This window comes from Dunckerocampus dactyliophorus, chromosome 18, assembly GCF_027744805.1.
Source record: "Dunckerocampus dactyliophorus isolate RoL2022-P2 chromosome 18, RoL_Ddac_1.1, whole genome shotgun sequence".
Lineage (NCBI taxonomy): Eukaryota > Metazoa > Chordata > Actinopteri > Syngnathiformes > Syngnathidae > Dunckerocampus > Dunckerocampus dactyliophorus.
The window spans coordinates 7,716,480-7,742,377 of record NC_072836.1 but is presented as its reverse complement, the minus strand read 5'-3'; the positions used below and the strand labels follow the sequence as shown (position 1 = coordinate 7,742,377).

At 40.7% G+C, this 25,898-nt stretch overlaps 1 protein-coding gene across 3 annotated transcripts in view; it reads left to right on the top strand.

Annotated features, from left to right (window-relative positions):
- col5a3a (collagen, type V, alpha 3a) overlaps positions 1-25,898 on the top strand; it is a 71,956-nt gene that overhangs the window by 33,122 nt on the left and 12,936 nt on the right. For all 3 annotated transcript variants that reach the window (XM_054760119.1, XM_054760120.1, XM_054760118.1), the window contains 41 exons: positions 1,116-1,220; positions 3,283-3,405; positions 3,491-3,544; positions 3,632-3,673; positions 4,216-4,278; positions 4,689-4,763; positions 4,898-4,981; positions 5,881-5,937; positions 6,036-6,089; positions 6,203-6,256; positions 6,340-6,393; positions 8,803-8,856; positions 10,128-10,181; positions 10,676-10,720; positions 13,841-13,894; positions 13,966-14,010; positions 14,181-14,234; positions 15,403-15,447; positions 15,783-15,836; positions 16,315-16,359; positions 16,522-16,575; positions 17,758-17,802; positions 17,889-17,942; positions 18,017-18,124; positions 18,503-18,556; positions 18,817-18,870; positions 18,971-19,015; positions 19,162-19,215; positions 19,344-19,388; positions 19,512-19,565; positions 19,648-19,701; positions 20,316-20,369; positions 20,441-20,548; positions 20,815-20,904; positions 21,040-21,093; positions 21,746-21,853; positions 21,944-22,051; positions 22,247-22,300; positions 22,484-22,537; positions 22,613-22,720; positions 22,783-22,836. In XM_054760119.1, the coding sequence (XP_054616094.1) occupies positions 1,116-1,220; positions 3,283-3,405; positions 3,491-3,544; positions 3,632-3,673; positions 4,216-4,278; positions 4,689-4,763; positions 4,898-4,981; positions 5,881-5,937; positions 6,036-6,089; positions 6,203-6,256; positions 6,340-6,393; positions 8,803-8,856; positions 10,128-10,181; positions 10,676-10,720; positions 13,841-13,894; positions 13,966-14,010; positions 14,181-14,234; positions 15,403-15,447; positions 15,783-15,836; positions 16,315-16,359; positions 16,522-16,575; positions 17,758-17,802; positions 17,889-17,942; positions 18,017-18,124; positions 18,503-18,556; positions 18,817-18,870; positions 18,971-19,015; positions 19,162-19,215; positions 19,344-19,388; positions 19,512-19,565; positions 19,648-19,701; positions 20,316-20,369; positions 20,441-20,548; positions 20,815-20,904; positions 21,040-21,093; positions 21,746-21,853; positions 21,944-22,051; positions 22,247-22,300; positions 22,484-22,537; positions 22,613-22,720; positions 22,783-22,836 (2,628 nt within the window). The remainder of the gene's footprint in view (positions 1-1,115; positions 1,221-3,282; positions 3,406-3,490; positions 3,545-3,631; positions 3,674-4,215; positions 4,279-4,688; positions 4,764-4,897; positions 4,982-5,880; positions 5,938-6,035; positions 6,090-6,202; positions 6,257-6,339; positions 6,394-8,802; positions 8,857-10,127; positions 10,182-10,675; positions 10,721-13,840; positions 13,895-13,965; positions 14,011-14,180; positions 14,235-15,402; positions 15,448-15,782; positions 15,837-16,314; positions 16,360-16,521; positions 16,576-17,757; positions 17,803-17,888; positions 17,943-18,016; positions 18,125-18,502; positions 18,557-18,816; positions 18,871-18,970; positions 19,016-19,161; positions 19,216-19,343; positions 19,389-19,511; positions 19,566-19,647; positions 19,702-20,315; positions 20,370-20,440; positions 20,549-20,814; positions 20,905-21,039; positions 21,094-21,745; positions 21,854-21,943; positions 22,052-22,246; positions 22,301-22,483; positions 22,538-22,612; positions 22,721-22,782; positions 22,837-25,898) is intronic.

The following is a 25,898-nucleotide window of genomic DNA, read 5'->3' as shown; positions in this document are numbered from 1 at the left end:
ATTAATTGCATGTCTTGAAGTGACGAGATGCAAAATGGAGTGCACTACCTGACTGTAACCAGCAGAGGTGCTGCTGATTCAGTTTCAATAACTGACAGTGTCCTATTTTTTTACTGTAAATGGCATATGTAGCTTGTGCTAAAAATGCTTGCTAGCATACATGAATTCAGATGTCCTCAAGGTTTGACAATTACTAAACAAATCTAAGACTTATGGACAATTGATTGCTAAGTGCCGCTCGTGCCCCTGCAAATATGTTTTGCTTGATGGTGGCCATGTTTTTCACACAACCTTGCTCAAATTTTACAGGCTTATGCTTGTGAGTCCCCTAAGGGAGTATACCAAATTTATTGGTGATTTGGATCAACCTGCTAAAGTTACAGTGGGTGTTCCATAGAGCGCTTTGAACTGTGTGGGAGATTTCAAGTCAATCTGATTCATGGAGCTGAATGACAGCGACACCGTGTGGTGTATTTGTTCGAAAAATAATAGCACAAGCAACACAGTAGGGTTTCATGTTTTGACAAATTTTCAACGTTTTGTGTGCAAGGGTTCAGGAGTGGAGGTGTTAGCTTACACAAGCGTAGTCCAAATTTTTTCGAATGACTCTTTGTTGTCTCAATGTGAAGTTAAGCTTCAAGCTACGTATTAAAGTACAGCACTGATATTGAAATAGGAGTTCAGAATTGTCAGACTCGCTACATCCCATTTAGAATATAAAATAAATAATAACAGATTGATTGATGAAGGAAATGTTGTCAAATGCCCATCCTTAATGTACAGCATGTGCACTTTGCTTGCTTTAAATCATCTTTTTAATTGTTTTGTTTGATTTGTATAGCATCTGCCTTAAAATGTAATCAATGTTTCACTTTTTGCTGTATCACACGGAATGATTCACTTTTTCTGTGCATTATACCTTTCCCTGCTCCTCCCGTAGCTCTTGTAGTTGCCATGCAGCCATTAAACTGACGCAGTCACTATGCTAACTTCAGCCTGTCAACATATTCCTACTGTAGATTATCCACCCGCTGCGCTAACATTTAATTCTAAATGTTGCCTGACTTGAAAGCAGTGCAGGCTAATGAGAAGTGCTTATTGTGTTGGCCCTGCAGGAGGAGAAGTCATTGAACAGCCCAGAGGTGGAGTATGGTGATGACCTTTACAGCGCTCTCTCTGTTTCCATAGTAACAGCAGGCACAAATATTACAGAATCTGAGGTTGGTGTGAATATAAATGCAAAAGAACAACAGATTTAATTTGTGCATGCACAGTGGTGTGAAAAAGTGTTTGCCCCCATCCTGATTTCTTTTTTTTTGCATGTTTGTCAAATTTAAATATTAGTCAATGACAACACAACTGAACACAAAATGCACTTTTTAAATTGAACTTTTTACTATTAAGGGAGGAAAAAAATCTAAACCTACATGGCTCTGTGTGAAAAAGTGATTGCCCCCCTGTTAAAACATAACGTAACTGAGGTTAAGTGAGATCCATCAGTCTGGAAAAGGTTCTAAAGCCATTTCTAAAGCTTTGGGACTCCAGCAAGCCACAGTGAGAGCCATTATGGTGAAAACATGGAACAGTGGTGAACCTTCCCAGGAGTAGCCGGCCAACCAAAATGACCCCAAGAGCGCAGCGACGACTCATCCAAGAGGTCACCAAAGACCCCACAACAACATCCAAAGAGCTGCAGGCCTTACTTGCCTCAGTTCAGGTCAGTGTTCATGACTCCACCATAAGAAAGACACTGGACAAAAACTGCCTGCATGGCTGAGTTCCAAGTCGAAGACCACTGCTGAACAAAAAGAATGTTAAGACTTGTCTCAGTTTTGCCAGAAAACATCTTGATGATCCCCAAGACCTTTGGGAAAATACTGTGTCGTCAGATGAGACGAACGTTGATCTTTTTGGAAGGTGTGTGTCACACACATCTGGCGTAAAAATAACACCACATTTAAGAAAAAGAACATCATGCCAACAGTAAAATATGGTGGTGGTAGTGTGAAGGTCTGGGGATGTTTGCTGCTTCAGGACCTGGAAGACTTGCTGTGATAAATGGAACCCTGAATTCTGCTGTCTACCAAAAAATCCTGAAGGAGAATGTCCGGCCATCTGTCCGTGACCTCAAGCTGAAACCAACTTGGGTTCTCCAGCAGGACAATGATCCAAAACACACCAGCAAGTCCACGTCTGAATGGCTGAAGAAAAACTAAATGAAGACTTTGCAGTGGTCTAGTCAAAGTCCTGACCTGAGACCTATTGAGATGCTGTAGCATGACCTTAAAAATGTGCTTTTTGCTGGAAAACCCTCCAATGTAGCAACAATTCTGCAAAGATGATTGGGCCAAAATTCCTCCACAACCCTGTAAGAGACTCATTGCAAGTTGTTGCAAACACTTAATTGCAGTTGTTGCTGCAAAGGGTGGCTCAACCGGTTATTGGGTTTAGGGGAAACCGCTTTTTCACACAGGGCCATGTAGGTTTGGATTTTTTTGATGATCTGAAACATTCAAGTGTGACCAACATGCAAAATAATAAGAGATCACGAGGGGGCAAACACTTTTTCACACCACTGTGTTTGTAATCTGATTAGGTGTACCGAGTTCCCACACGGTACACCTTGTGTGAGGGACAGGAAGTGTAACTGCCTCATGATATACAGTAGTCGCGCATCTACTGTACTCTGTTAACAAACACAGGACAGCCCAGCCTTTGGCTAGCAGAAATCACGTGCAGCAATAGTGCCAAGAAGAAGCCAGAACTTGAAAACCGTCTTCCATCATTAAAGTCTCCTGCTTGGGAGCACTTGGCCTTCCCAGTGAAATAATTATTATACAGCTACGTGGATAAGACGAAAGCAGTCGAGATGTGGGATGGGGCTACAAGCTGCAAGTAATAATGCTGCACAACAGGAAATAAGGAACTTTCATTTCCTAAAGATTAAATAATAATTCAGACTGTTACTGACCGTATTGTTGCACTTTCCTGAAAAGAAACACATTACATTATTTTGTATTTAGAATTTGTGTTTTTTTTATTTGACAATTTATTTATTTAATTATTGGTGAGTTTGCAGTTATTAATGTTTCGTTTTTAAAATCATTAAATCTGTCTACCCAAAACCTAAGCAGTTTTATGTTTTGCATGTTGTCTTCTTATTGTAACCAAAATGAACCGACCCGTGACCTTGCAATCAAGATACATACCATCGTTATGGCTTTCCATTACACCCCGAGATCTCATATTAGGTGTCACGAATGCTGATTTAAATTCTTCCAGGTTCTCGATCATGACGACTACAACAACAACGACACCAAGTCCGAGTACGACGAGTATGAACTATACGAGGAAGGAGGCTACGACTTTGCTGAGCGGGAACGAGCAGAGACATGGGAAGGAAAGGTGAGTGTGGAGTCAGACTTTTATTTTTTTTAAGTGGAGAGGTCGGTGTCAAGTGATTTGTATTCGTCTGTTTCCCCTTCCTCAGGCAAGGCTCCCCACTGAGAAAGGACAGAAGGGCGAGCCAGCTATATTTGAGCCGGTAAGCTGCTGGAAGCATTGCATGAATATTAAGCAGGAAGATAATAACAAATGAGCTGATATTCTTTTTATCTGCCATTGTTCACAGGGTACACTAGTGGAAGGACCACCAGGCCCACCAGGACCAGAGGTCCTGATCATTTGGTGACATTATAGTGGTCCATTTTATGGTATACATCAAGGGTGACAAAAGTGCTGCCCAGGGGCCATTTGAAGCCTCCGGTTGTTTTTTATTTATTGGTGGCACGTTCTAAAAATACAATTTAACAACAATAAAACAAAAAACACCAGCAAAAATGTAAAAATCTGCAGTTATCTTACAAGAATAAAGTCAAAATAAGAGAAAAAATGTGTAATCCAATGTGAAAAAGTTGTAATTTTATGAGAATAACGTCGTCATATTATGAGGAAAAGTAATGTCATTTTTGTAGCATATAGTTGAAATGTTAAAAAAATGTGTCACATAGTGGTTGAAAATATCGGTTGTACCACCAAGTCAGTTTGAGCTGTGGCATTAATTTATTCAAGCGGACTACGCACCCGGCGATTACTATTATTGTTATTAGCCACTGTTTGAGGAAATATGATTATTATTTTTTTGAGTTTCAAAGATAACCTTGTGGAAAATTCGTTTTTAATAAAGCCTGACTGACACTGTGTTCTACTTCTCAGGGACTTCCTGGTCCAGCTGGACCAATCGGCCCCCCGGGACCCAGGGGAGATCCCGGTGAAGTGGTGAGTGGAGTATTTGGCTGTGGATTCATCTCTGACCTCAGATTAAAATACTTCCACGAGGATTACAATGGTCCAGTTCACCAGAGTTCAACTGGCTGCAGTGAAGGAACTCATGTTGACACACACACTTGACCTCTTTTTTTTTTTTTTTGCTGTCTGTGCTTGCTCACTCTTCACAAGAAGGGAATAAAAGTGGCCACAACTAAGATTACTTCCCGAGATCTTATCAGAAGATGGCAACAATCGTTTAATTAAATCACAGTGCAAACATTTTTCAAATGAATCCCTTAATATAATAGATTTAAAAAGACATTTTGAAATAACAATCTTACTCAGATTAGCATAGACTGTTGATGGTTATTAGAGCAAACTTGAAAATACATGATGCCTGTTTTTTCATGTATTTTTAGGGTCCCACAGGACGTCCTGGTCTTGCCGGGGCTGACGGTGTTCCGGGTCCACCAGGAACCTTGCTGATGCTACCAGTAAGACCTGACTCAGTCATATGAAACCAACACAGATGACGCAGATTAACCACTTTGACCACAAGGGGGGGCTGTTTAACCGAGTTTCATTCACTTGTTGGAAACACCTTTGACTGCTTTATTCTTGCTTTCAGTTCCAGTATGGAGGTGATTCCCAAAAGGGACCCGTAGTGTCCCCCCAGGAGGCACAAGCACAAGCCATCTTGCAACAAGCCCAGGTGCCTCTTTAACTCTAGAACATGGCTATTCAAATACATTGTTCCAGGGATCCTCTACAACATTTTTATTTGAAAATACTGGAGATGGAGATGACATGAGAAAATAGGGGAAAATAAGTAACTTATATCACTTATATACTTATGTAAGTAACTTTTATTTTGAAGCCCTGATTTTTTTACCTGCTGCAGTATGTGCCTTATGCCGAAGTTGTCAGTGTTTCAGAGTGTTGGCCAAGCAGACTGGAGAGAATTTTTTTTTTCATGGAGATTAAAAAATAAGAGGCAGACGCCAGGGAAGAAGGGCAAAATACGGGAGTTTCTCATGCAAAAATATCACGCAAGTACAATCTTCTATATGACAGGAGTGCTCTGCTGTTTATCAGGATCTACTTAAAAAATGAACAAGAATTTGCTGTTGTTTTTAGGACCTACTGAAAAAACACTAGTCAAAGATCCTCTACACGACAGGAATGTTATGTGGTTTTTAAGGACACTGCTGAAAAAAAGCTCGTCAAAGATCCTCCATATGACAAGGGGTTGCTGCTGTTTGTCAGGACCTACTGCAAAAACACGAGCCAAAGATTTGCTGTATGACAGGAATGTGATGCGGTTTTTAAGTCCCTACTGCAAAAATGCTTGTCAAAGATCCTTTATGACAGGATCGCCCTGCTGGTTTTGGATCTGTTCAAAAGTCTTCTATGGCAGAAGTGCTCTGGATCTACTGCAAAACCGCTAGTCAAAGATCTTCTTTATGACAGGAGCAGTCTGCGTTTTTTGGGAAGCTACTATATACCTGTATACTCATAGATCCTGAATATGACAGGATTGATCAGAATAGGTCCAATGGAGTACATGTGTTCTCCCTAAATTTCAGTGCACTCATTGTACTTTTTTTCCAGCTGTCAATGAAGGGACCTCCCGGTCCGGCGGGTCTTACAGGGCGACCAGGTCCGCTGGTAAGCCACACCTGTGACCTTGACCAATTTTAAAAAGGATTATTGCTACCTTTTAGCTCCATGTGTCGACAAAAACAACAACAACATTTATTTGTCAGGGTAGTCCAGGCCTTGTCGGCCACAAAGGAGACATAGGAGACCCTGGCCCTCCGGTAAGAACAGATATGTTTATCTGCTAGTTCCATGTGCCACTCTCTATCATTGTCACCATATTGATTTCCCTTCATCCTCTTGCTTTTTTTGCTTGTTTGTCTACTTAATGCAGGGGCCTCAAGGGTTGCCAGGACCTCAAGGGAGCAATGGAAAGCCAGGAAAGAGGGTGAGCATGTTGTACTAGCCTTGATCAAAAGCCTACTCTGGTGTACTCATTGTTACATTACAATAGTTTGATTCTTGTTATAGGGGCGTGCTGGAACAGATGGCGGACGTGGAGCTCCAGGTGAAACAGGCGTTAAGGTGAGGTATCACAGTGCTGTGAGTATTGTGGCCGCCACACACGGAACGTCGCCTCTACTCCATTCATTTTCAATGGAAACTGCGCGATAGGGCGATTATTGCGAGTCCCCGTCCAGCCAAGCGACACGCGAAATTCGTGCGTGTGAAAGTTTGTGCTTGTGCAAGTCATTGTGCACATGCTGATCCCAGAAAGTTGAAAAATGTTCAACTTTTCATCGCTGTCGCCCAGATGTGGACCAATCAGCAGGAGTTTCAATGAGCGGACAGGATGCTAATCAGTACGCTCTTGCAGGTAAACATGGACGAAAAAGTCGTTTGACATTTCTAAAAAAGAATATAGAGATATAAAGAAAAGAGCAGTGGCATGGGAACTCGTTGACGCCAGAGTCAACGTATCAGGTATGTTTACATGAATTTATGTATTTATTTATGTAAGTGTATCTTCAATACGAGCAAGATCCGGGACTAGCAAGAGCACTTGATCAACACTGGCTGCTTTTCCTCCTCTGAATTACTTTGATACCCCTAAATTCCCTCCACATTAGTGATGGAAATTTCTGCTATTTTTAGAGAGCCTGTTCTTTTGGCTCCCAAGTGGCTCCTCAGATGTTTTTGTTGTTATAAATTTATTATCAAATTATGTGTATTGTAATTACTAATGTAAAAAATACATAATATCCTGTCATTCATCTCCAAGAGTCGGCTCTTAGAGCCGATTTGTTCGTGACCGACATATCACTACTCCACTTCTGACAGCCAATCAAAACCTTGGGAGACTCGTACAATTCGCTCTGGATGTAAACGCATCGCTCACTGGTGTAGCGTCGTCTCCCGTGTGCAAGGTTTGCTACGCGTTGGCGATGAGTTTCGACAATCGCAGTTGTTTGTCGCCTCCCGTGTGTGGAGCCCATTACAGTGCAAACTACAGGGTCCAGCATACAGTAATTGCTTACTAAACAATTATTTAAAAACTGTTTTTCCAACAGATTATAGAAATAGCACATTCTAAGGTCAAGCTATCTGTTCAAGCAATGTTTTAAGATGGATTTTAAAATTGTTAAATGTCATACAAGTGTCAAAATAAGTTAACCACTTAACATTAAAAAGTAAAAGCAATAAACTACTCAGGTTTTGATAACCAATGACGACGGTGTGATGCAAACATGAGTCAAACACGTCACAGATGCATCTCATTTTTGAATATTCTTAAATGTCACACAAGTGTAAGTAGAAGTTAACCGCTATGAAACATAACATAGTCTACCGCTCTGATCGCGAGTCGGCCAACTGCACGTGATTAGTGAATAACATCCCTTGCAAATACTGCCAAGTGAAGGGAAGTTCAGCTTTTTTTAAGGGAACCGGTTCTTTTTGCTCCGCTCCATAAAAAGAGCTGTCTCTTTCGGCTCCCAAACGACTCCTCAGATTTTTTTATTGCTTTTTTTTTAAACAAAATACGTCTAAAATTTATTTTTTTAAATTTATTTTTGTGCTCAATATGGAACAGATTGCTATGAAAACAAATGATCAAAGACCCATCTCAATTAAACAAAAAGGTCCATTTCCGATTGTGTGTATTGTTTGTAAATTTTCAACTATTTACAGTCAAACAACACATCAACGATACATTACACAAAACAAAAAATAAATTAAAATGTGCAAAACTAAAAGAAAAAGCAGCATCCAGGTAACAGTATTTGCTAGTCATTAGTGAAGATTGGCAAGCCGAAACACAAAGGACCTCAGCTTTTGTTTCCTGCTGCTCGATTTCCTCATCTTTCCAGCTTGCTTGTGTGTGTAACGCTTCGCTCCCTCCCCCTTCTGCTTAGTATTGACCGTATGGCACCACACATTTTGTGGTTTTAACAGAAAAAAGCTTGCTCACTTCAAAGAGCCATCTCTAATCTTCATTTGCAATCAACACATCGTGAATACTGACCGCCCCTCTTTTGGAATAAGCGTAATCAAAAAGCAGCAAAATGCAAAAGGAAAATGTTAATCCTTTGATTTTCTCACCGATTTAAACTCTGAACTTTTGTGTGACTTTACAGGCGTATTTTACAAACAGTTGCAGCTGTAAGAGCTTCCAATCTTCTGGGAAGACGTTCTACAAAATTCTGGAGTGTTTTTGTGTGAAATATTATCTTATTGGGAGGTCAAAAGTCACTGTTGTGCTTCAGAGAGGGCGTGCTAGCTCACTAACAAGATTCTAGTTCATCTCGAAGGTGGTGCTTCATGGGATTAGGTTCAGAAAAGGGAAGAGAAAGTGACTTCCCCAAGTGTCCACAGTGTCTCGCTACAATGAAGCATTAAGATTCAGGTGGAATGAAGAGGTCTCGCCCAACGACTGACTGATCACTTTGTGCAAATGTTGACCCATCTCCAAATGCATTCTTTATTACCTGACAGGGTGACCGAGGTTTCGACGGCCTGCCTGGACTGCCAGGAAACAAAGGACATAAAGTGAGTTTTAGCCACAAGCGACACCTCCGTGCTTGAATGCCTCATCCATAATGCGCATTTGCATATTTGCATATTTGCATCATTTCCGTGATTCTATGATAACAGTGTACAAGAGGGGTAGCATCTGTTCAAAGCACTGTTCCCATTGGAGTAGATTTCAAAGGTCCTGTGTTATAGTAGTACTCACCGATTTGAAATAATTATCAGAGGTGCCACAATAGTGTATTGGAAATGTGCTGGCCAAATGTAGCTTTGATGCTGGAATAAAAGTGCTTTCAAAGTGCTACTGGGAACACTTTGTTTTGTGTATCTGTGGCTTTAATGCTAGGTGTCGCTGCCAGTGTTTACCATACATTAATTTATTTGTGGTGGCCCCCCATGAATATATTTGGAACACCACATATAAATTTGCCTTTTTTTATTTATTTTTTTTTAGATTTGTCGTTGCTCACAAAGATGCTATAATGGGACAGTGTGTAGTTTGTCATAACTCCATATAGTACACGGAATCATAACTCTGCTTCTTAACACACCTCATAAGCACATACCACAGCTGGCTTGGTCACGCGTTATAACGCATCAGTTCATCAATTTATTTAGATTTTAGAGGGACAATAGTTTCTACATTATCTTTAAAATCAGCCTACATGGAGCCCAGGAAACAACATGAATATTTTTTTAATCGCCCATGCATTCTATAAGGCGCACGCACGTGTGACACATACACCCATAAGTCAATAACTTCATGTACTGTTGTTAAATAAGGTTTAAAAACACGAGATAATATTGCACATTTCTTATGACACAAACCGAAAACTTTTACATCCGCACCAACACTGAGTGAGAGCTTTTGGAAATCTCCACTCTGGCCAGAGTTTTGTGTCATGGTCAATTATGCAAATTAGACATAATCTACCCACGTCAGTAGCTGACTGAGGGATAGTTGGTAGAGCACCAGGAATGATTTGAAGATGTGTAGCAAAGCCCGCTTTTTTTTTTTTAACAAAACTCATCCGTGAAGTGGTGGGCGTATACATGGGGTGGTCTAATCTAGCTAGGCGAGAGTCAGAGAAATATCACGTCCACGAGGAAGGCGGGTTTTCGAAAACCCAGTTTGAGCCCCACACAATTGAGGGAAATGATTGTCTCACATATGTGCTCATAAACAAGCTCTAGGGACACATATTACTGTTAGAACATCATGAAAAGTCACTTTTGCATAATAGGGGACCTTTAAATAAACCTAAGCTAATGTGTTTATACTTTCACAGGGGGACAGAGGAAAGCCTGGCCCACATGGGCCTGTCGGAGAGCCAGGAGAAAAGGTGAGTGCAGGACTATTTTTCATAATCTACTGGCAACTGGCAGAGAGAAAATACATCATGCAGCTTTTGTTTGTTTTGCTTTTCTTTTGCAAGGTTAAAAGAGATTTCATAGCCAGATAAATGGATCAACACTACATGCTGAATAAAAGCTGCAGTCCAAAGCAGGCTGCTCGGAATTTAAGTAACAAATCCAATTTTACCACACTGGAGTTCATTCACTGTGAGCTGTTTTTTTCCCCCCCAAAAAGACACGACTGAGCTTCTTTCAAGATCAATTGATGCAGACGTTGGTAAAAGTCAAAGAGAGCGGTCTATTAGTCTTTAAGATACTTATGGATGTACAAGAGTCTTATCAGTGAGAGTGTGACTCATTTAAATGAGCTTTTTTCACACACTATAACAGTGAGGACATGAATTCATTCACCACTCAAGTTGATTTAGTGAGCTCCATGTGAATCACGTTGAAAATCTGTTGCCTTCTTTGTATTTTTTAGGGATCGGACGGACCTGTCGGACCAAGAGGACAACCTGGTGAACCCGTGAGTAGAAAAACACTCGTTTTTAAAATGTGAAATTTTGGGAGGTAACACTTAATCCAAACAAGGTCATCAATGAGATATTTGTAATACTTTTAGTATTTGTAATATTTGTAAAAGAGGAAGTTTAGCTTGTAGAATGTTGGAAATACTTAAAGTTGGGCACTTTCCAATAATGTAAATTCTTTATTTAAAAAAAACGTTGTCCATCGATCCACCCATCGATCCATTTGCATCCGCTTATCTGGGTCCGGGTTGCGGGTGCAGCAGTCTCAGTAGGGAAGTCCAGACTTCCTGGTCTCCAGCTGCCTCTTCTAGTTCTTCTAGTTCTAGTTATTGTATTATACTATTTTCCATATGTACGCATTAATTCATCCATCCATCCATCCGTTTTCTTTGCCGCTTATCCTCAATAGGGTCGCGGCCCATTAAATCATATTAAATTAAATTACATTCACATCAAATTACATCAAATTAAATTCTCTATATTTTTTTTTATTCATTTTTTGGATCAGCTGCTCTTCTGATGCACTATGGGTTTACTTGGTCAGAACGTAATGAGAACATCCTCAAAACAAATACCATATAAATACCATCAAAGTAAACAAATGTATGAAAACATTTAGAGTAGGATGCACAGCCCACAAACCAACAAAACAGCCACAACCATGGAATTCAGTACTAATAACTACACCATAGCTTACATAAGCATGAATGCATTTTTGCAAATTAAAATGAAATGCAGCTTAGGCAGTAGACGCAAATGGACAGATATTGTACAGTCAAACGTTATCAATGCTACAAAGTGCCTCTTGAAGCGACGTGACACGGGCGACTGAGATCTTTTAAGAGCACGGCTGGTGAGCCCGTCATTTCTCTTGTGCATCTCTGCAGCATAGCACACCAGCCTATCGACTAACACTCTTTCTTCCTCCCACTAGGAGCTTTGGGCTCAGCAGGCTGCTGTCCCTCCAAATGCATCACCCTACTCAGGAAGGAAGGAGGGGAATAAAATGCCATAAGACACGCTTGCTCAGAGAGCTGTGTGTTAGGCTGCAGACCAAAAATTAAAAAAAAAAGATGCCTGGAGCGGTTCACTTAACGTTCACACTGGTATTTTTGTCATGGGACCAAAGGCTGCGCAGGAAAGAACATGTCCATAAATTAAGGACTTTAATGTGACAAATTACATGACATAACTCAAATATTCTACACCAAAACGCCATCTGCCGCGTTGAATACATGCTTTTATATGCGTGTATGTTGTTGTTTTTATATTCCACTCTTTTACCAGCTGGGATTTCCCCAAAAGCTTCTAAAATATACGAGCACTCCAACACATTTTCTCTTACATACAGTGAATCCCTGCACATTTGCGGTTCAGCATTCACAACCCTGCAACTTTGCGAATTTTAGGTCAAAAAATATTCTTTTGTATAAATAGGCCATTTTTTCAGCAGAAAACACATCTCATTCACCACAGTTCCACCATGAACACCATACACATACCACTGTTAGAAAGCCAACAATTTTTACATATTTTTGTCTTTATTCTTCACTTCGTCAAGCAAGATTCCGCACTTCGGCAATACTTGCATGCACCATAGTTGTGTGCTCTGTGAGACACAAAAGTTTTTGACAGTTAATCCAGCCTAACCTTGGAGCGAGGTCAATTATCATTCATTAGTGGTGAGTACCTATACCTTTTATACTTTAAATGCAAATGATAAGTATGTGAGGCATATTTAGGGCTTATATCTGTATTGTGTGCAAGTGAGTGGGAGGGTTCTAGAATTGAATCTAATCTAGTAATAATAATAATAATAATAATTGGAGGGGAAGGTGTCGTGTGTCAAAAATACACACTACTCTTAGTTTTTCGCCATTCGCAGGTCGTCCCAGAACATAACGTTTCACCAGAGGGGTCGTGTTGCTCATTGCACTTTGGTGAAGTCGTCAGAACTCTGTCTCATCTCCGGGAACCTTTTTGACGTGTTTAGAGAATTGATATCCTCTTTGTTACATCTCAGCTGGTAAAATGTCAGCTCATAAAAAAAACTGCCATATAAAGGAAAGTCCTACAAGTTTATGTGACCCAGAAGATGCCATGCTGTTTTGGGTGCATTTGCAAAAAATGCAAAAAATGTCACATATGACGTTCAATCGAGGAGTGAGGAGTGACTATGCATCTGCGTAACTGAGCTTTATTTGGTCCGCTGACAAAAATCCAAGTATGAACGTGTAACATAACCAGCTAGCGTGGCTGGGTGGTAGTACATTGTGTAAACCTCACTCAATGACACCTTAAGAGCTGTACTGAACAGTGAGTCGACGGCCCTGGGCTTTTAGCTCATTGGCTGGTGCTGTTCGACTTAACTGTCATTTGGCGGGGATGTGTGGTCGCCAGTCCGACTGCCGTGTGCAAGGCTGGACTGCGCGGATGACCACTGTTACAAACGCTAAGCTGACTGCACTAAAGTGACCACCAAGTATATTTTTTACATTTTTGGTGCGGACCAGAGTGTCAGACTCTAAGCGTGAATGAGCCTTTTAACACTGGTCTGTGTCTTTGCTCCGTGTAGCGTTCACATTTGAACTCAAGTGAAATGAACCACACCTGCAAGCGGACCAAAACACATCTCTCAAGCAGTCTTGTCCACTTAGATGCACACCAGTGTTCGGATGATTCAATTTACACTTGACTAAACGAACCATACTAGCAGAGCATACTTGACAATGTGAATAAAAGCACAAAAAGAGACCAGGCTGTTTATTAGAGGAGAAAAAACGGAGAGAGTGAGAGACAAATGGGAGGCAGAAATTGGGTTTGCACTGATAGTGTGAGAGGAGAAAGGAAGAGATAAAAATCATGGCTGGAATGATTCTATTTCCATATCAATCACTTCCCAGGAGATCACAGATGTGGCTTTGGAACAGGTGGCTTGGCCAGCCTACAAAGAGGATGTGGGGGGTGTTTTTTTTTTTTTCCCTGCCAAATACACTACACAAACACACTCGTCAGCATAAATGTTTAGTCCCCCTCTTAGTTCTAATCCACAATGTAGTATTCCACTTCGACATCATAATCACGCATGATAATACAGTTTTGTGCTTTGTCTACAGGGTCCTCGGGGTCTTGTCGGCCCGAGGGGGCCACCGGGACCACCTGGCCAACCGGTAAATCCACATGGCCTGGATTACAAGATCAAAATGAACATTCTAATTACACCTTTTATGTATCTTGTCAGGGAATCAGTGGAATGGACGGAGTGCAAGGGTCAAAGGGGAACCTGGTCAGTCTTGCTTCATAATTACATTTTGAATGTTTTGCATTAGCATAACACAGATAACTCTATTGAGTACTGAAAGAGTTACCGATACCAACAATGTGTGCTATGTGGATTGCAGTACTTTTGATATGATGATGTGCACTGTTAATGGAGATGATGTTGCTTGCTTATAGGGTCCACCAGGAGAAACAGGACCTCCGGGACAGCAGGGAAATCCAGGACCACAGGTACTAACCCTGTTTTAAATATAAAATTCAATTGTATATATATACATATAGTATATTTTTGTTTATTTTTTTATATTTAGTTACTGTGTTTTGTGATGCTGTAGATTTTTTCTAATGACTTTATCATAATGGATTATCTATGGATGGGTGGATTTGGACCAAAACTTAGACAATATCCATGTGTTAGTACCATGTTTTTAATAAAATGCCCTCAGTAAACAAGCTTTCGGTTCATCTACTCTAGTGATACAGACATGGACACACAAAAGATACATTTGTAAAAATACAAAGTCAGGAGATATGGAAGACCTGGGTTTGAATCTCCGTTGGGCATCTCTGTGTGGAGTTTGCATGTTCTCCTCTTGTACATGGGTTTACTCCAGGTAGTCCGTTTTCCTCCCACGGCCCTAAAAGATGCATTTTAGGTTAATTGGCGACTCTAAATTGTTCATAGGTATGAATGAGAGTGTGAATTTTGTCTATATGTGCCCCGTGATTGGCTGGTGACCAGTCCAGGGTGTACCCTGCCTCTTGCCTGAAGTTAGCTGGGATAGCCTCCAGCATACCCCCGTGACCCTAATGAGAACAAGCGACATAGAAAATGAATTAATGAATAATTAATATAGTTTAATATAATTATATAGAATTACATGTATTTAAACAACAAGTGTAGGAGCCAAATATGTGTTTGTAAGTCCTGTGGGTATGACTTGCTCATGTACATAAAGCAAAGGGGTAACCGGTAGTCATCATGTTCTGACCCGGACGGGTTACAAGTTTCGACCGCTGTAAGTGGAGTGTTGTGGGAAAATGTTGTTGTGCTGTAAAACCGTGAAACTTGGGACACATGCATCGTGGTGAAGAAGAATAAACTGGTGATGCTGCTTCCAAGATGACCCTTGGACTGATTTTGAAGCTAGCTGATGTAGAAGTTTGGTGTAAATAAAGGATGGGAGTTACGGCTAGGCAAGTTTAGCAACAGTCTTGGGACTTTCTCAAACCACACAACACACTTCCGGACTTCAAAGTAAGAGCGATTTGGTCTACTTCCTGTGTCATAAGGGTCATAAAAAACAGCTTACACCAACATTGAGGCAGAAAACAAAATATACTACTTTTCAAAAGTCTTGTGACACTTAACCCAATTGATGCTTTTGTTCTGCTGTAGGGATTGCCCGGTCCCCAGGGTCCCATTGGGCTCCCCGGAGAGAAGGTGGGTGGCACGTCTCTCACTTTTATTTCCAGAATTAAACCCTTGACCTCTTCACCCGCTATCGCCATACGCTCAGGGGCAACTCTGGCAGCGGCGGCGGCGGTGAAGGACGGTACAACTCAGCTAACCACTGACAGGATTGATGCAGACAGCAAATCAATGCCTAAAAAATAACAGCGGACATTATGGACGGCCTTGGCTTTTGTGCATCCAGAAGCAGGACATAGAGGGACAAAAACATCTTTTTTTTTTGTAAAGTGTGTTTGATTGAAGGGCAGCAACAAAGCACATACAGTATGTTTGTTTGAAATGATATGCTGTTCTGTGCAATACAGGGTCTCCATGGGAAGCAGGGTATGCAAGGACTACCAGGCATCGATGGCCCCCCTGTAAGTACACACAAAAACATACTGAATTATATACGTACTAGTGTATATACATGCTGTGTATATGCAGTATGTACTGTACATGTATGTAACTACTATGCATACTGTATATATTAAGGACTTACAGAGCAATAAATGCAAATGAAGCTGCGTATTCCATAAAATACTTTGGTAGTAGTTTACTTAAGTTTATTTAAGTAGTTTAAATCCACATACAAAAATAATGTACTGTACTGTAAAATGTAGTGAAATTTGAAGGAAAATGTGCCTCTAAAGTTGCAGCAAAATCCACAGTTACAACTATCATCTTGCATGTTTTGATTTTTAGTTGGCTTTTTTTTGCATTACGTTTTAATGGAGCCTCACTGTCCCTGTCCTCTTTTTATATTACCTGGCTGCAGCCAGAAAAAATCAGAAATCCCGCAGTGCAATGGCAGTGTATTTACAATGGCGCTACTGCTAACCCATTCTCTTGCTGCAGGGTCACCCAGGAAGAGAGGGCCCTCCAGGAGACAAAGGCATCCAAGTGGGTAACTGCATGTCACAGCCTGGTTCACTCTATAATATGACAGTAAAATATAAAAGAAGGATTATATATAAAGCAGTGATATGCTCATTTAAATGCCTTTCTGTGTTGGTTGTGCTTGCAACAGCATAATATATAAATGGTATAATATGTTACATGCAGGGGTTACTAGGCATCCAAGGGCCAATTGGGTACCCAGGGACCCGTGGAGTCAAGGTGAGACATCCACTATAAGTCATTCTACACATACTATTCCATACTGTGCTCTTAATTTGGTGGACAAGCTGTTTTTGTCCCTATAAGTGACAAGTGACAGATGGACAGAAACTCCTTGCTTCTCAAGGGGACTGCCAGCAAAGTGCATGGACAGGAGACATGGCACATTTAGATAGATTGTGTGCGTGGGTGTGTGTGTGTGTGTGTGTGTGTGTGTGTGCGTGCGTGTGAGCGTGTGTATGTGTGTGTACTGCTGTGCCTTTAACTTTTAAACATAGCCAATAAACGGCTTTTGAATAAGAAGATAAGCCTTGTAGCAAAAATGTTGCACTATAAAAATATAAACGCATAGTTAATATGTATTGAAATTACACATATTTGTATTATTTTATTGAAATAAAATGATTGAGTATTATGTTTGACTAGTATTGAGTATTGAGTAGAATGATGAAGTATTTAAACTAAAATACAAAAATACATATACTGTATGTTTATTATAATAAAATAGTAATATGTATTTTAAATTGAAATATTAATATACACATACGTATATTCCATTTATATTTTTAATAATAAAATCATTATCTTACATTTTTCAAATACATTCTTCATATAATACATTTATTTTAAATGTAAATATTCATAAATGCACACCATTGGTATTTTGTATTTTTAAATTATGTAATAACTAATAATTCTCTAATATTGTATAAATACATACCGTTAAACACATATATTTTTACTATAATTAAATAATACTTATTTTAATTGTAAACATTAATACATAAATCCATACATTTCACTATGTTTTATTATAATAAAATAATGATCTAAAATGTTCTAATATCTTTGTTATAAAGATTGCAGTGGTTTAGTATAGTATAATATTAGTACAAAAATAGATGTATTTTGTATATTTTGTCCATCTCATGCAACATTTTTTTTTAGATTTAACCAGCAAACACCTCTTCAAACCACATACATAATAATAAACATAATTTCCAAAATTGAGTGTGGTTTGTTACTTTAAAAGGCCACACGCAAATGTTACAATCTTGCACTGGCTCTTGTGAGATGACTATGTTGTGCCCAATGAAGTGCCCATTGTGTTCAGCTGCACATCCACCAGTGGGAAAGAATGGCAATGCTTTAAATTAGTGACTTATTCAATCTTTTTTAAAGGGGGCAGATGGTGTTAGAGGTTTAAAGGGCAGCAAAGGAGAGAAGGTGAGTTATGCAGAAAGAGGATTTTGACATCACAATAGCGTAATCATGGCATTTATTTAAGAGTTTTCTTTCCTCTCCCTCATTAGGGAGAAGATGGCTTCCCTGGCTTCAAAGGGGACATGGGCCTCAAGGGAGACAGGGTGAGTGCCTGCATACAAGTCAAGTCATTTGTCTCTGCAGATTAAATGCTCGCTTTCTCACTGTACACTTTCAGGGTGATAGTGGGGCTCCGGGTGCTCGTGGAGAGGATGGACCAGAGGGGCTAAAGGGCCAAGAAGGAGCCATGGGAGATACAGGACCTGCTGGGATTGCTGGTGAGAAGGTATAGTAAAAGGCCTCATTTTATTGTAAATATGAGGTCCCACAATAGTGTATAGGAAGTGTGTTAACCTTGATGCTGAAATTTACACAGTTTAAAAGTGTTTTTAGCAAGCTCTACTGGAAACGCTCTGTTTTGATAATCTGTTGCTTTAATGCTAATAGCTGTTTGCCCACGTCTGCCTCCAACACTGTGTGTGCCTCCAAAGAAGCGCTATTGTGCACTTTATCTTTTTACACATACACCCTAACTCACCGTAACTCTGCACTTGGCAAGTAGGGCAAACAAGTGAGGGAGATGATAAGTTTTTCCTCAAATTTGGTACTTATAAAGGCAGTAGGGAAACATATTAATTATTTTTTTCATTCAATCCTGATGAAGGGTCACCTTGGAGTCCCGGGACTGCCTGGATACCCGGGACGTCAAGGATCTAAGGTAATTGAGCATTTGTTGTCTTTCCAAATGGTGCGTCTCCGACTGGATTACGACTCGAATAATGATCGATTGGCTCTTTTATGAACAGATCATTAGCGCCAGCATTTCATCCTGTGCTGATGAATGGCGTATTTAAAGGCTGTGTTGTCTCATGAATTAGATTTGCTATAATTTGATACAGTGGTTAATTATGCATTGATGAGACGCTGGAGGCGGTGGGTGATGGAGCGAGGCTGATTAACCTCTTTGCATCTCTCCAGGGATCAGTTGGCTTCCTCGGTATGGGAGGAGCCCCGGGAGAGAAAGGACGAAGGGTGAGAACTCCCTCTCACTGAAATCCACATCCCGTAGCTTTAAATATTGAGAGCCATAAAAATGTACTGATAATTAACCTGCAATCTTTTCTAAATGCAGGGTCCAGCTGGCCAGGCAGGATCTGGAGGTCAAAGAGGTCCTAATGTGAGTGGAGATGTGTGTGCCAAGCTGATATACATTATGACTTTTATTGGTACTGTTAGATACACACAGTTAAACTGTGATAGGAGGGCAGCCACGGTGGTCATTTTCCACCTTCAGGTGAATTATGCTTATGTTCTTCCCACCAGGGAGCCAGGGGAGGAAGAGGAGCAAGAGGTCCCACTGGGAAGCCTGGAGATAAGGTGGTTTGAGACTCCATATTTAAAACAAATAGAGAATAGCGTTTATATGAATGTGAACCTAAAGCGAGCAAGAATACAGTCAGATGGAACGCTTTTGTTACATTTACTTCATTTGTTTGTTTCACTAGGGGTCATCTGGACAAGATGGTCCTCAAGGGTCCCCTGGGGAACAGGTAATCTCTTGATTCAGATAATGCCAAAATACTATGGTGATTTTTTTTAATGGACAATCTCCGCTAAACACTATCATTAATTTGAGTCATACTATAGATATTGTGTTCTATTAATTGCTCTAGGGTCCCCAAGGGCCACAGGGAAGGCATGGTGAAACAGGACCAAAAGGACCAACTGTAAGTGAACTTACAGTAGCCCTTAATGCTTAATTTGATACATTTTGAGTTATTTAAAATAACAAAAGAAACACATTTTCAGGGTCCGCCTGGTAAAGATGGACTCCCGGGTCATCCTGGCCAGAGAGGGGAGCCGGTAAGTACGAAAAAAGTTTTTGACTTTTTTGATTTTGTGGCATTTGAAAGAATAAAAAACATAGTTCACATCTTTAACTAAAATACAGCATGTCTTCCACTCTAATAGTTGCCAGGCCTTAGTTAATCTCTGGGTGTGTCATCCATATGAATAAATAAACGCTGAGGGAAAATAATAATAATAAGGAGTGAATAATGACAATATAATGCCATATTAATAAAAGTGGAATACAACAATACAATTTGCATTATATATATTTATTTTTTTAATTATTTTTTGTATTTTATCTTTTAAGTTTACTCAATTATTTATATTTTTATTATATATTTTTGTATTACAATACAGTATTATTTTAAGTATTATTTTAGGTATTTTTATAAATTTTTTTCTGATTTATAGTAATTTTACAATCATTTATTTAAAAGTGAAAATAACATACATTAAATATGATAACGATACAATTGTACAAATATAGGTCTCCAAGCTAATGAACGCTTTACTTCTAACACAACAGTGCACTCTCATCAGTTGAGTAAATAAATACCCCCATCTTTATGAGTGCCTACTTCTTCTTTTTTAACTCACTTATTTACCTACATGTTCTTCCTTATTAGGGCTTCCAAGGCAAAAATGGTCCTCCAGGCCCAGCAGGTGTTGTTGGACCACAGGTAAGAGGATTAGACTCATACTTTCACCATCTAATACTATTTGAAACAGTAAAATTGTACTTGAACTTTAGGGAAAATCTGGTGAAACTGGACCCACTGGGGACAGGGGTCATCCAGGTCCACCAGGACCGCCTGGTGAGCAAGGACTACCTGGATCGGCTGGAAAGGAGGGGGCCAAGGTGAGTTGTTTCTCATCATAATTAGTTTGCGGTATCACTTCATCATTGGTCTTTTAGAAGAACACCCAAGGACATACTCAGTGCTGCCTGAATAGTGTCACAGTTTATCTTGTGGGTGAGCATTCTAATCTGGGAATTGAAAGTGAATAAAGGAATAATTCCACTATAGGAGTCCAAAAAAATTAATATTCTTTCATCATATGACTTCCAAGTGGCTGCTGGCCACTTGCTTTTGCTCTAATCATGTGTGTTCATGTGGTTTCCAGGGAGACCCAGGCCCACCTGGAGCACCAGGAAAGAGTGGCCCAGCGGGTCTCCAAGGATTTAGAGGAAGCAGAGGCATCCCTGGTGCAACGGTAATGAAAAATCTAATTTGCCTGCAAGAAATTCTGCTAAAGTGTGCAGCATTTGATGACAACTGTTGCAATGTCTTGATGCCACAATGCTGGAAATCAGATGGCTTGATTGCACAGTTGTTTGTGTCTCCGCAGGGTCCTGCAGGCTTAAAAGGAGGAGAGGGTGTACCTGGTGTTGCAGGACTCATTGTAAGTCCTCACCTCAGACACTTGGGTGTCTATTATGTAGAATGCTAGGGATGTCCGATATTATCGGCCGCTATTAGCATAAAAATGAGATATCGGTTCATATTTGTATCGTTTTTTCTGTTGATAATGATATCGGCATGTGCAAGTGATGTCCTGCTCCACGCAGCAACAAGCTTGCTAGCTCAGCATGTCCACGGTCTGGAATTATTTCTCAGTTGCACCTTTGGATTGAAAACATGTAATATTAAATGACTGTAAAGAGCTGCTAGTGCGGGGTAAAGTGTCTTTCTTTGATACTTCTAATCTAATATCACACAACAGGTAGAATCACTTGGAGTCACACACATCTCACGTACCTGAATCAAAATAAGAACAGTGTTGAATGAGCCCGGTGTATAATTTCACCAATTTATATTAGTTCAGAGTTTCATACTTTGCACTTTGTTGTTATAGGGATGTTTGTGCCACATAGAAATGTGCAACTTTCGAAATTATATAGTTTCCAGACTTATTTAATTGGATTCTTATGTAATGGTAATGAAGTGCTAGACAATATCGGTATGTCAGATATTGGTAAGAAAGAAAATATCAAGCATCTCTAGTTAAGAAGAATCAAAAAATGAATTATGTGACCATCCTCTTTGACTCCTAGGGTGCCACCGGCGAGAGGGGACCCAATGGGCCAGCTGGTGCCATCGGACAGCCAGGGCGGCCCGGCAATGTGGGCCCTGTTGGGCCGGTCGGAGAGAAAGGCGAACCAGTGAGATTTCAAACCTTCCCGGTCTAGTTTGCAGCATCAGTTTGATGATGCTATGTGAGTGATGTGATGGCTGTGCTCTTTCTTCTTCAGGGAGACAAGGGACCCGTGGGGCCGGCTGGGCAAGATGGGGAACAAGGACCTGTGGGGCTGCCAGGGCCTGTGGGACCTCCTGGGCCTCCAGGAGAGGATGGAGACAAGGTATTCAACACTGACAGACACTTTCTTGTACCTTTTCCTTGTCACTGGAGTTGTACCCTTAAAGATTGAGTTTTACCCTGGAAACGGTCCCTTGGAGTCCAATATGGAAATACTTTAAGGAATGGAGAATGACTCCTACTGTGCTGAGTCAATGGACTGCATGTGTGCTGACACTTGTACATTTGTCTCCCCCAGGGTGAGACAGGAGGACCCGGCCAGAAGGGAAGCAAGGGAGATAAAGGAGAAGCAGTGAGTATGAATTTCATTCTGTCTTATGTGAGCGACTCGCATCAGCAGGAGGTAAAGGACATCCCGACTGCCTAATCGGTTTGGGACAACTCATTATGATAACACTTAGTCTCGACAATGAACCCTGCGGTATAATGAGCAGATGGCTTTAATCAGTACTTAACAGTCAGTCTTCCTTTATAGGGACCCCCAGGACCTATTGGAACGCAAGGACCTGTGGGCCAGCCAGGACTGCACGTATGCCACCACGAGTCACGCTAAATTACAGGAATATGTATGTGTTTTGGAGCGCTGATCTGACTTGTGCTTCAGGGGGCAGATGGCGAGCCAGGCCCTCGTGGGCAGCAGGGAATGAACGGGGCAAAAGGAGATGAAGGACTGAGGGGGTTTAAGGGAGCAAATGGTCCAGCAGGCCTACAGGTAATAAGGACTACTGACTGCATAATCAAGATGCAGTATTGAATCCATGTTTTCATGCACAGGGAATGCCAGGACTACCTGGAGAAAAAGGAGAAAGTGGGCATGTTGGCTCACTGGTGAGTAATCTTATTTTTACATATTGGGATGGGAGATTTTCTATGAGTGTTCTGAACTCATGTTTGGACATCACCCTATCATAACAACAACATGAACAGCAGCTATTTTATTTATTCATTTTAACTGTGAAAAATATTGACATTTTTTGTAGTTCATATGCTAGCCGGTGTTGGTGTTCTTATATTTTTTTGTTTCAAAAAATGAATTTCAAGCGAGTTGCATTCATTACCTTTAATGAAGGATTCATTAAATTTGGGTGTAGATTTTGCTCCATATTTCTACCATGAAGCTGTATTAATGATAAAAAGCTTCCACAAAATCCCCTTCACGCCATTCCTTGCGTTATAATATTTAGATGCTGTCTCTTTCAGGTCTTGTTCCATAAAAAATGCCCTCTTTCCTCTTTTCCACTGGATGTTCCTGTACAGTATATTTCCAGTGAGCTGTGCCTGGAGCAGATTATGATATAATCTGCATCCGTGATGAGCTGATGTCAGCTCAACATGAAAGAAAGTTGGAATTTGAGTGTCCAGTACTTTTTCTTTTCTTTTATGCTTCCGGGCATCATGTCTGCATGCATCCACCTCATTATCATTTATTAGCAAATTTGGAGGCAATGCAGACAAACTGTGCATTTCTTTTTCTTACTTTTGGGAGGGCAATGACAAAATAGTGCAGTCAGTACAATGACAGTGGTACACAGGCAGTCCGTTACAGCTCATTACTTTTACAACAAGTTCTGCCTATATGTCGTTCTATAGTGACAGATGATTCTGCTGCTTTGTCAAACGCATGAACCCACTGCGGTCATGAGTTTTGAACGCTTGAATGACAAATGATAGGTCGCGTCTTGAATGTTGCATGGATGCATTGCTCTGACTAGATTAGTCTCAATATTGTTACGATTTGATGCAAGGTGGCAGACTGAAAAGCATATTTTGATGTGCTCCGACTGATCTACAGGATTGTCATACTGTGCACGCAAACCAACGCACTCAAAGGTTTCAAAGGTACTCTAGTGGAGTTGACAAGCTAAGGTCTGGGTCCCCACTGCAATAACTCAAACGTTAACATTAAAAGCTATCATGCTAGGTTAGCGTTTCGCTTAAGTAGCGTTGCAACAATGAATCGATGATTAACCAATTACTGTAGATGTAAAAATGCAAATATCCTCATTTCAGCCTCTCAAATGTGATTCTGATATGTTGCAGACCAGACCAAAGACTGTGTTTGTTTCATATTGATTTGGTCCGTGTTTGACCTCACCGATTACTCGATTAATCGAAACAACAAGCTTCAGATGAATCGACTAAGAAAATATCATCGTTCGTTGCAGCCCTACGCTGAAGAAAAACAACATGGTCGATGCCCTCAAACAGATGGTTTGAAAGAGGAGTAAAGGAAGCTATTTTTGTCAAACAACAGAACCCATCATTGAATCGGAATGGTGGTTTGAGGTTTAATTTGGACCCTGTGTTCAGCAGGTTACTGAGACCAAAACCCACAGCTCTTAGTCTTGCAAATGAGGTGAAGCCAGGGCCGAGCCAGAACAATAGATGCTAACGAGCCAGTATCAGAGTCGTTCATACCAAATTCAGGGAGCGACACTTCCCTTTTATCGGAGGTGTTAACAGCAGGATAGGATTATACCACTACTCCACCCAGGCTTAGTGTAAGGAACCAATAGGAGGAGGGTGTTGGCACACCAATTCCGCCCACTCTTACTGTATTTAAGGCCTAAGATACCAGCACTTATTAGTTCGCTGACGAAGCTCTTCGGATGAGGAGCGAAACGTCCGACACCTTATTCACAGAAGTACAGATGACGTCTCAAGAAGCCTTTTCCTCAACATGATCGATCTTACAGATCCCACGTCTGTAGCTGACTGACAGAGCTTCAGGTTTTTTTAAAGATGTGTAGCAAAGCCTGCTTTTGTTGTTTACAAAGCTTTCCTGGGCGTATGCATGGAGGTGGGCAGATGCGCTTGTTACTGTTGTAGCTGAGATTGGGATTTGCTCGATTTGGTCACATAAATCCTCTTTTTTGTTTATCTTTGAGTAAGGGCTCTGCAGCTGAAGTCCTCCTTCATAACTCTCCCTTCAGTGAAGGATTTTTTGTTTGGCCGCAATATCCATACGAACCTTACTACACACTCATTTGCACGTTGCTGTGCTCTAAATGAACGTGTCTCTCATAGATTTTTCATTAAGGGCTAAGGTACGTTATTTTCCTCACTCTCACATCAGACTTTGGTGGATACTTCCACTCAAATGATTTGTGTTTTGTCAGGCAATGGCTCGTCACATTTCCGCTTTTGACCAGTGCTAATGTTTCAGAGCATTTGAGACACAGCAGTTTTGCACTGGATTGTGGACGAATGAACATATGTTGGTTCGTCCATTTACTTTTAAATGTGCGTTTTTCTCTATCAACCTTTCTTACTTTTGAGCAAGCCGTGTTTCACTCATTCACTTCTCAGCAAGTAAACAAACAATTTCATTGGCTCATTTTGAGTGACTTTGCTGCGTTTGCCGTCACGTAACCGTAATAACTCAAATAATTACGCTGCGATCGGCCCACGAGCATGACACGTTAATATTATTATAGTATATTTCCCATTCACTTTAGTTTGTCCATATCCGGACCAAGGTCCGCCATTTGGTGATGGCTGCTCTAGAGACACATAATACTGTTAGAACGTCATTAAAAGTCATCTTTGCATAATTGGAGGGCCTTTAAGAGGGAGTATCTGAGCTGTAACAGAAGCTGGATAGTGGCTATGTAAAAGGGAATGCCAGGATAACAGATCAGAAGTGCATGGTTTTATACTGGACGCTCACTTGTCCTGTCCTGTTGTGTTGAAAACAATCGTCTGACAACTATTTCAGACACCAGATGCTGTCGCTAACTATTGGATTGTGGGATTCCGCATGTGAAAACGCAGTGACAATATCCTACAACTGTGTGTGTAAAAAATTATTTAATGTCAGCCGTGTTTTGTGGGATTTCTGGGTAACGGTCACTCTTTAAACCTTTTTCAGACCATTTTCCTGGCTCCAA